Source organism: Syngnathus scovelli, chromosome 2, assembly GCF_024217435.2.
Source record: "Syngnathus scovelli strain Florida chromosome 2, RoL_Ssco_1.2, whole genome shotgun sequence".
Classification (NCBI taxonomy): Eukaryota; Metazoa; Chordata; class Actinopteri; order Syngnathiformes; family Syngnathidae; genus Syngnathus; species Syngnathus scovelli.
Window position 1 is genome coordinate 9,889,004 of NC_090848.1, and position 9,917 is coordinate 9,898,920.

At 39.4% G+C, this 9,917-nt stretch overlaps 1 protein-coding gene across 2 annotated transcripts; it reads left to right on the forward strand.

The window, feature by feature from the left end:
• The first annotated feature begins 3,227 nt into the window (after window positions 1–3,227).
• alx3 (ALX homeobox 3) lies at window positions 3,228–9,171 on the forward strand. 2 transcript variants are annotated; one of them, XM_049755046.2, is made up of 5 exons: window positions 3,228–3,897; window positions 6,738–7,015; window positions 7,905–8,030; window positions 8,286–8,427; window positions 8,522–9,171. In XM_049755046.2, the coding sequence occupies exons 1-5, from the start codon at window positions 3,579–3,581 to the stop codon at window positions 8,569–8,571; spliced, it is 915 nt and encodes a 304-aa protein (XP_049611003.1). In that variant the 5' UTR covers window positions 3,228–3,578; the 3' UTR covers window positions 8,572–9,171. The 2 variants fall into 2 exon arrangements, with proteins under 2 accessions (XP_049611003.1, XP_049611002.1); XM_049755045.2 differs by having other exon boundaries at window positions 3,232–3,897; window positions 8,286–9,171.
• The last annotated feature ends 746 nt before the right edge of the window (window positions 9,172–9,917 follow it).

Sequence of the window (9,917 nt, forward strand, 5' to 3'; positions counted from 1 at the left end):
TCGGTCATTGGACTTTATTTTCTTTAATGATTATGTAAATATATGTCTACTTATGTAGTGTCAAGATAAGTTCAGTGCAATCCCAATGTTTACATATTGTCAGTAAGTTGATGTTATAAAACCACAAATTTCTTTGCATTATTGTTCCAATCCTACTTGGAACTTATTGAATTATGTTTACGCCAAACTAGTGACCACTTCCATGACTTCGAGACAAATGAGTTTGAATTATGAGTTTAATTTGTTAACGTGGTACTCAAAACACTCATTCATCCTGATTGAAATGAATAGACATGCTATTATTATTATAATTATTATGCTGTTCCAACCCCCCAAAAAACACCAATATTTCTGTAATTTACAGTATTCCACAGGGATAACATGATTAAATAAAAAGTACACCCTCAAAACTCTTAGGTCAAAAATTGGACCGACCCAGTAAATTGAGTCAAATTAACTCACTTAACTTCCTGGGTCGGTAATTTTTTTTAACCCAAATTGAGTTGTTTTTAACCCAGCATTTTTCAACTCAAATTGAGTTGTTTTAAATTCAGCATTTTTAAGGCTGTAAAGAATCAAACAACTTATATAGAGTATTTGCAGAGATGATTTTCTATGTTAATTAATTCATGTTTAATTGTATGCGGCGACTAGATAGCACGTGGAATTTCTTAGGGTGCATTTTATGAAAAATATCTAAGTTGAATCACAAGATTTGCTTTCACGGGCCACATAAAATGTGTTTGGCCGGATGTGACCCCAGGGCCGCCTGAGTTTGGCACCTGTAAGACAGCGATATGATAAAACATGGTATTTTGTCTTACAAATAATTGTTATAATAAGGGTAAACAAATCCTCGTATCTGAAAAGAGGATGTCCCCTGGACGGACAGACGATCTTGTAAAGGATGTAGTCCAAAAGGCCCCGCATGCGAGGTGCTGCAGGGTCACCTTTAGCCACGCCATTTGTGCCCAGAGCGTGAGGGGGGGACATTCAACAGGCTGAACTGATTTCCTGTGCAGGGTCACGCTTTGGACGTGTTTGGAAGATGATGATGAGAAAGTCAAAGTTAGATTTTGGCGATACATTCATTTTGATGAATTATTCATGTTGATGATTCTTCTTTGTTTGCACGACGTACATACTTGAAAGTGTATCCTGCTAATGTGCATTGCTTACACTATAACCAGCCTTGCAGTTTTATTTGAACATGTTCACTCACATTTATGCACATTATCTATAAAAAAAAAGAAATATTTATTGCTACTATTTCAATGCTATTGGTTGTTAGCTAAGACTAGGGTGGTTGCTTTATAATGGTGCGGGACGAAATAGAGCAAATCCCAGAATAGAAGGCATAAACAACAAAATTGGTTTTGAATAATGTCCAAAAAATTATTGATTTTATTTTAAAGTGGTGTACCAAAGAAGTCCGACATTAAGGTTCTGATTTGAAACCTCCATTCATTAACCCCACATCACTTTGTTGCCCTTTTGCCTGCAGATCTTTGTCATGGACACCAATGGATTCCCAAATTGAATGAAATGGGGCTTACCAGGCTTCTCAGCCCAAATGGACCTCCTGTTTACACACTTGTCCATCAGCTGAGTGGCGGCATACGGCCTCACGTATCCGGTGAGATGTCGAGACGTCTCCGAGAGCAACCGTGCCGAGGCCTTGGTAAGTGCGCCGTGTTTGGACAAACTTTGTCCAGATTACAGATATGATGTTTGGAAATCAACTGGATTTTTATGTGGAGAGCATGGTGAACATCTTGAACCTTAAGATGCAAAGTAAAAATGGAATATAATTGCTTTTTTTTTTGCTAATTATTATTTTCATGAGGGTCTACATGCCTTTTTAAACATTTGTTAAAATTTTGAATGTGAATACAACTTTTGGGACCAAAAACATCAAGCAGGAGCAGGAATAGTTTAAGGAAAATATAACCGGTTGTAAAATGTTTCTTTTGCTTGTTTTGTTTTGCCAATCATCTTTTCAAAATGTCATTTCTTTAGGTAATTAAAACTCATGTGATTTATAGTTATTTTTACTGTTATTATTGTTACTATTATTCAATATAATTTAAACTGGTTATTCAAGTTGGAGTGTTAAATCATGTCTAAAGGTTTTTGAAGCACATTTTCAGAATTTTGTTGTAAAGTCTGTATTTGTTTTCAGGAAAGTTTTATCTCAACTGTGTGTGGGAAAGTATGTGGGTCTTAAAGCATGCCGATCCGATGTAGGTGATGATAATAATAATAATAATAATAATAATAATAATAATAGAAGGAGAAGGTAAATATTTTGAATATTTCTGAATTGGAGTATTTTATTGTGGAAATGTGGTTTTGTCAATGTGATTAAAAACGTGTTCCCTGGGCATGTTGTAATGGTATGAAGGATTGCAAATTGTGGGAAGAGGAGGTCAGTGTGTAAAATGTCTGCATTGATTTGGGAATGTTGACTTGCAGCATGTAGAGTAGTGAAAATGTGTCTTCGTTTGGAATTTCATCACGGAAATTTGGAAATTAGGGATGTGATTTTTTTTTTCTTCGTGTAAGTGCGGGCGCTGTTTTATTGCTCTTCGTTTGCACTCGCAATTTGCTGCCTAAAGAATTTTGCGCTGACAACCAACGCAAACACGCCCATAAATATTGACAGCCGAGTGCCGTTTGCGCATGTTTATTCACACCGATTGCACACGTGGCAAAGTATCAATTCAGACTTTGCACCACGGAAGAGACTCTTTCACTCAATTCAAAGCACAACTCAAAACGCTCTTGTTTAAAACTGCCTACTCAACCTGTCATTATGATCTGCCCCTTTCTGGTTTTATTTTAATTTATTTCTCATTCCAATACTCAAATCTAATGTAATATATGGTTTTATTGTTACGGTCCGAAATGCCGTCTTTTATGGCACAAAATGATCAGGTCCGACAAAAGTTGGGTGGGACTCGCGCGCATAAGCGGATCGGATTGATGGATGGATGAATGGAAGGATGTCTTGGAAATGTATGAATTTTATTTGTGCCCTCAAAACAAAACTTTGTGCCTATTAGCGCTGGTCTTAGTAAATTAGACGCTGTGGGTCAATGAGCATAGAGGTGGGCAACTTCTCCGGCAACTACTTCATTTAAATACGCGCAAATACCACCGGCGCAACGAGGCGCGTGCTTTGTGAATTAGATGCTATGTTTTTGCTCCATTTTTTTTTTTTTTTTTTTTTACCGGTTACTGGACCCGTGTTTTTTAAAGACGCCCCTGCGGTCAAACATGTTCAGTCGTCTCATTTTGGAGACAACGTGCCCGTGTATAACGTCATCTGAAGTGGGAATTAAATGCTAAATTGGAGGGACGTGTGATTGAATATTTGGTGGATTGCATCATACACACACACACACGCACGCGCACACGCACACACACACACAGTTTTACGGCTTTTAGTGTGTGATCAGTTAAATCCCACCCACTTACTCACTCACTGAAAGTTTTGGTGGAAGAAAAAAAAACACAGGACGAACTCGCTGTGGCGTCCTCGCCCTGCATACGAGCGAGCAGTTGTTGGATGCAAGATGGAGACAGAGCCTTGTTTGTCTTTCAGGCGCACACCGCCAACTTCGACGGCGCCGAGCGCGAGCAGCTCCCCGCCGCCAGGCTCCTTCCTGGCGTGCGACGAGCTGCGCCAAATTGGAGCTGCGCACAGCCTCGGTTCTGCGATGCGCAGCGTGGGGGACGCGTACGCCGCAACCGCCGCTCTGCACCGCAACTTCGGGAACTTCTCGTCGAATCCCCCCGCCTCGCCACCGGAGAAACGTAACAAGTTCTTGGAGGGTTCGAACCAGGAGCACAAACCCGGCCTTATAAGCGGCAAGGCCCCTTTCTACGACCAAAGTAAGTTGGCATTATTCTGTCGTATTCGTTTTCCCCTTCAGGTTTAGCGCAATAACTTTGATCTGTTTTTTAACCAGGTAAAATATTGAAATTTATCACTTTTTAAAAAAAAAAAAAAGTGACCTGGCCAAAAAGACAGCGGGAATTGCACACACAACTTTGCAATTCTGAAGCAATCGTCAAGTTCAAAATTATAATAACAAATTACAAAAAAAAAAGGTTATTTATTAGGAACGGGACAACCTGCATGCCGGAGAATCAATAAATGTTACAAAAGTTAATAAACAAAAACAAAAACACTAAATGGCACCCTTCTCTGTCTTTCCTCATTAGGCACAAACTAAAGACAAACAAGACAACTTACATGCATAAAAGAGAAAGCAATTCAATAAGGCCACAAGATGGGCATTTTTCTTGTATGTTTCAGTTGAGCACAAACTGAGAATGAACTGGGCAACTTTTACAAAAGTCAACACAATCAAGTAATCTAAATTGGTAACAGAACAAAATGAGACATTTTTATTGTCTCCCCATTGGACACAAACTAAGGTTGGATAGGAGAACAGACATTTCTCAATTCGAAGTTGAACAGGACACACACATTTGTTATGTGTCAAAAATTATAAACGACTTGATTATGCATTTTTTCTCCCTTTTAATCCATAATTTACAAAAGCACACAATTCATCTCATGTATTGTGAAAAGAAACAGTACACATTTATTTTAAGAGGAAAATTAAGCAGGAAAATAAAAAATGCTAATTAATTTTTCAATTTACAGTTAGGAAATTTTGCAATTTCATTCGCCTTTGTTTACTCATTAAATGTCAAGTTGAATCTTTTGAGATAACATTTTAAACTATTGCCCATAATTTCCCCCTAAATAAATTTCAATTTATACACATCATATTAAAACTTGATACTTTCCTTAATGCCATACAGTCCTAAAATGTATATCTTACAAATAAACAATAATCCCTTCTCAACCTCACCAAAAAGAAACAAACAAATAATAAATATTCTATTTAAAAAAAATATACAAATTTCTCTCATGATAGTATTGTTTATTTTTCAACTGACCATGACAAAATCAGTCATGAATAACCATATTTGATGGTGGTGCATTGATACTGCATTACAATGAGTATTTTATCCCATTTATACCCAATAAAAAAAGTTTCTAAGTTCATGGAAATGCATGCTAATATTTGATAACATTTCATCCTGATGTGTGTGTTTGTGTGTATTGGGGAAATGATACTCTTGCTGTTGGTGTTTGTACTGATAAGGTCGCAATAATATACAACGGCGTCATTCAATTCACAGAAGAAAGGTCATGAATCCCCCCACCCCACATTAAGTTAAAATAACTGTCTCCATCATCACAATGTATTTGTCCATTTATAAATTGAGACGTATAGTACTTGACGCTGCTACTTTCAAGACCTTATGATGTGAACAACTCTCTGTTTTGCTAACCGCTCTTATTTTATTATCTTTACCCACAATAAAAATTTGCTTTTATTTTCTCAATTATTTTTTTAAATAGTTTTTCCAAAAGCAGCATGAGATAATAATTAAGCAGAAAAATACATGAGATAAAAACTTTAAATTTGAATTTTCATCGATCCTACAGGGGTAATGTTTTACTAGTACACGTATGCTGCTGTCACTTGGCTGCTTCGTAAAGAAAACTGTGAATCTAGTTTGACAATATTTTTTTTCAGAAGCATCTCAAGTTTAATGCAGCAGCCAAAACGGACCTTTTTCACTATGTGTCTTTTGTACTTTTCCTCTATTTGACATAACTGTCCAATGATAAATGATGTAGTGAAAGGAGTGAGGGGGGGGGGGTATACTTTGTAAAGAAAAAAAAAAATTGGTCAGCTTCCAAATAAATCAATTCAATTGTCAAAAAAAATGCACATTTCATGATAATCTTAGAAGTTTAGTAAAGATTTATCCAATTATTGTTCATACTCTTACCTCGCTAAATGATTGAGGAAAAACATATGGCTCCAAGTTACCCAACGGAAGGCGAATTTTTTTTGTTGTGAAGCGCAACACGAAGTTGGAAATGAAGGCTGCCACCAAATTGAATTAAGAGACAAGCGTGAGTCGAGGACAGCCTGCAGTTAAATGCAATGGGTTTTGTATTGCAGCTCTAGGAAATTAATTTGGACAACAGCTTCAAGTAGTGGGTCAGGAAATAATACAACACAAAACTTACAACAATGCCATATCACAGGATGGGATTGCCAAATATGACTTTAGAAAAGGCTAGCGTGGAAAGGCCATGATAACAACAGACCACATTGTCGTTATGGTTTCTCTCAGATGCTCTGAAATTCTATAGTATAAAATTTGGGAAGAATTTGAAGTAGACGCCGATGATTCATTGACGGGCCGTGATCGTACCTGTGCAGGGAGAGGTAACAACACCATATACTGTTGATCGGGGTCTTAAACTCAGGGTAATATTTTGCGGTCCCAAAATAGTCGAGTTTAATGTTGTTACAGACCCGCCTTTTTGGGTGAGGGGGGAAAGCCCTATTTGATATGCAATAATTGGTTTTCATTTTATTTTTAGTATTGTGAAACAACAGGTTACAGTGAGAATGAAAAATAAACATCTGTGGATGTGTCTGCATGTTGATGTATGAAATTATCCAGTGCATTTACATCTGTGTGAAAATTATTATTTATTAATTACAAATGTAGCATTGTCCATTTATTGATGCCGGTGACCAAAGCGACGGGCAGAAAAATGCTGTTTCCCGATAGTACACCTGTTGCCATTGGCACAGGAGAATAAGTATTTTTTTTCTTGCACACTTCAGACCACGAGAAAGGCGCTCTCAAATGCCTGGGATACTCCGGCATGGGCGTCGACTGCTTCAGCAAACTGAAGGAGGCAGGTGGCGGCTCGCCCTGCGGCAACTCCATTGCCGACTCCATCGACCTGTCGGGCAAGAACAAGAAGCGACGCAATCGCACCACATTCAGCACATTCCAGCTGGAGGAACTAGAGAAGGTCTTCCAGAAGACGCACTACCCAGACGTCTACGCTCGCGAACAGCTGGCTCTGAGGACTGAGCTCACAGAGGCCCGAGTACAGGTGTGTGCTGTTTTTAAGAGGGCAAACTAAACTAATCTGTTTTCTATAGCCAACAAAGCCAAGGACTTTTTTTTCTAGGATTTGATCCAATGATTTTCTTTCCAGAATTCAAATTCCACGGATTATTTTATGTGTTACAGAAAATGTCTAGATAAGCGATCTTTTAGTATTTAGTATTTTTAGGCAGAATGTGTGCAAACACACTCCTTAAGAAATCCAGCTTTCTCACCATCTTCTCTCTGCCAAGCAAGCCAGTACCTCAGGTCCAAATTTCCCAACATGGATAAATGACTCCTTTGCAACATATAAATGAGCATCTTGTCTTTGGTGGTGATTTGCCTCCACCGGGATTCTTTCTTGGCGTGCAGAGAACATGTGGGACATGTGGAATGTGGAATTCATGCTGTTGGTTCTTTGCAGGAATGAAAGCCACTGGTCACATTTTTGAAATTAGTTATCATGGTGGGAAAAGTCGCTGATTTGTCAGCACCGATTGAGATTTTGTCAGCTTGCTCCCTTCTGTTCGTAGCCGTATTGTGTCAGAACTGCAAGTCAGCAGAGACACGCTTTGAACCACTTTAAAAAGAAAATTATCCTGATAAATGCAATAATTGAATAATTGCTTCAAAATGGTAATTGGCCAGCCCAAGCACACAGGAAATAGGCAAACCACATGCAACATTGACATGCACAAAGTAATGGCACATTGTTTGGTCTGTTCTTTTCACACAGTCCCGCATTTGGCTTAAATTTGATTTTGGATCTCTGTTGCGTTTGGTCACGGCTGGTAACTGGTACAAGTGGAGCAGTAAAATGGATAAGACTTGTATTGCAGCTGTCCTGTGTACTAGATGTGTGCTAATATGCATCATATTGATTGTTCATCTAGGTTTGGTTTCAAAACCGTAGAGCCAAGTGGAGGAAGCGGGAACGCTACGGGAAAATCCAGGAGGTCCGCAACCACTTCACCACTAGCTACGATATTTCCCTCCTCCCCCGCCATGACACCTACCAGGTACGGCTCAAATCATCTGTTTTCTGTTTGTTGAGTCGTACAATCATTTTACAATAATGCTGCCAATGACCTATTCAATTCAAACACCCATAATGTCAAACTGTAACCAATTGCACTCGCAAGTCGAAGCAAAAAATATTTGCCGAATTGGCTGCTTTCTAGAAAAATGATATCTTAAAGTACCGTTGCACTTCAAATATTTCAAAAAGACAAAAAGATGAGAATTGCATGTAATTTTGTGTGTATGATATCCAGATGCAGGGCAATCTATGGCCAGCTGCTTCAGGAGTTGTCGGTGGCGCATCGGCGAGCAGCTGCGTCCTCGGACCCGAATCCTTACCCTCCTCCTGCATGAGTGCTTACACTCACCCTCACAGCAACCTGCAGGGCTTAATGGGTATCCCCTCATCCCCCAGCCACACCCACCACCATCACCACCACCACCACCCGTCGCACCATCCGGCCATCAACGGACTGTACTCCCTCCACAGCTTCCCCGGCGTGGAGGCTCCGGAGAACGACTACAAACCGACGGGCCTGATGGCGTTGCGAATGAAAACCAAAGAGCCCGGCAGCATTCTCTCGTGGCCGACATGACAACCATACTGCCTGTAAACTTCCCGCCACCCACGTGTCCAAAAAAAAATCATCAAAACTCCTGGCTACTCTCCGATTAGCTTTTGAAATACATTATGTGAGCCATAGAGTGATTCTTTGTGTACCGCCACAGAGAGCTTGCATACTATGAACAAGTGGCACCGCGTGTTTTACACAAAGACACGCTAATGGACGTTTTCAGCGAATAAATGCCAGTCAAGTTCCAAGGGAAAAAAATGAAAGGAGATCAATTTGTGAAGTGCAAATAGGCTATCTCCACTGCATGGAGGACACAGCCCTCTTTACGTTTCACTTAGACAGCTTGGAGACACCTCAATTGAAAAGTTATGAAGCCAAAATCACAGCATGGGCTTGTCTTAAAGAAAAAAAAAAGATGAACTAGTACATTCTTCTAATTCTTTGCCAATATCACATTAATGAGACCAAAGGACACTGTAGCGAGACCTCTAATTATTATTGTTGTGTTTGTTGTTTGATGTCTCTGGTGTATTTCTGCATGACCCTAAATAAAAGCTTGGTCTGTGTTCATCAACTGTCTTGTGTTGAATAGATGGAACAAAAATAACGAAACCTTTTTTTTTTTCCTACATGTCCAGTACAGTTTTTGTTGAAAACTCCGCCTTGAAAACTAATTCTGAGCAATGTCTGACACATTTGGAAACACGATTTACCACAACCAGTCAGAGGATGAATAAACATCAACTAAAACTGTGTAAATCTGAAATTAAAATTAACTTATCAAAAAAGAAAAGGAAAAGGCCACGGGGGTGGGGGGCGGCTTTCCCTCATCCTGGATTGGTAGATGTCATCATCACATTCATTTGGCAACACACAAAGAGAAGGAAAAAATAATTGGACAAAATACACAACACTTAATCACTAGTGGAAGTTAAATAGCCAAGACACATGCTATGTAATAACTGTTGGAAATAAATTTTAGGAATTGTGTCATTTCTAAAAGTAGGTCAATTTGATCCCTTGCTGGCCCTGAATTCTCACCACGGCTGCCTAGCCTGCTTCAAAAACTAAACTTGTGGTCAGGTATTTCCTTATTAGACCACTGTTACTGCTAGGGTTCGTGAGCAGCCACTTTCCCCAGTTATACCAAAACTAACACGTGTTTCCAATAGAAATGCTCTTCCACATACACACCACTTCAAATTGCAGCCAGTGGGGACGGGACGGCAGCGCTTAAATGCAGTTATCCCCCACGGCCCCTCAGCCCCTTCTGATTAAGTCCCAGATTGAGTGGAGGAGATAAGACTTGTC

What these genes read in the sequence shown, in the direction of transcription:
- alx3 (XM_049755045.2), top strand. Translation starts at nt 3,579, where the DNA reads ATGGAGACAGAGCCTTGTTTGTCTTTCAGGCGCACACCGCCAACTTCG. An exon ending in GGCCCCTTTCTACGACCAAA is followed by an intron (nt 3,898 to 6,737) that starts GTAAGTTGGCAT and finishes TGCACACTTCAG; the next exon opens with ACCACGAGAAAGGCGCTCTC. An exon ending in CCCGCCATGACACCTACCAG is followed by an intron (nt 8,031 to 8,285) that starts GTACGGCTCAAA and finishes TATGATATCCAG; the next exon opens with ATGCAGGGCAATCTATGGCC.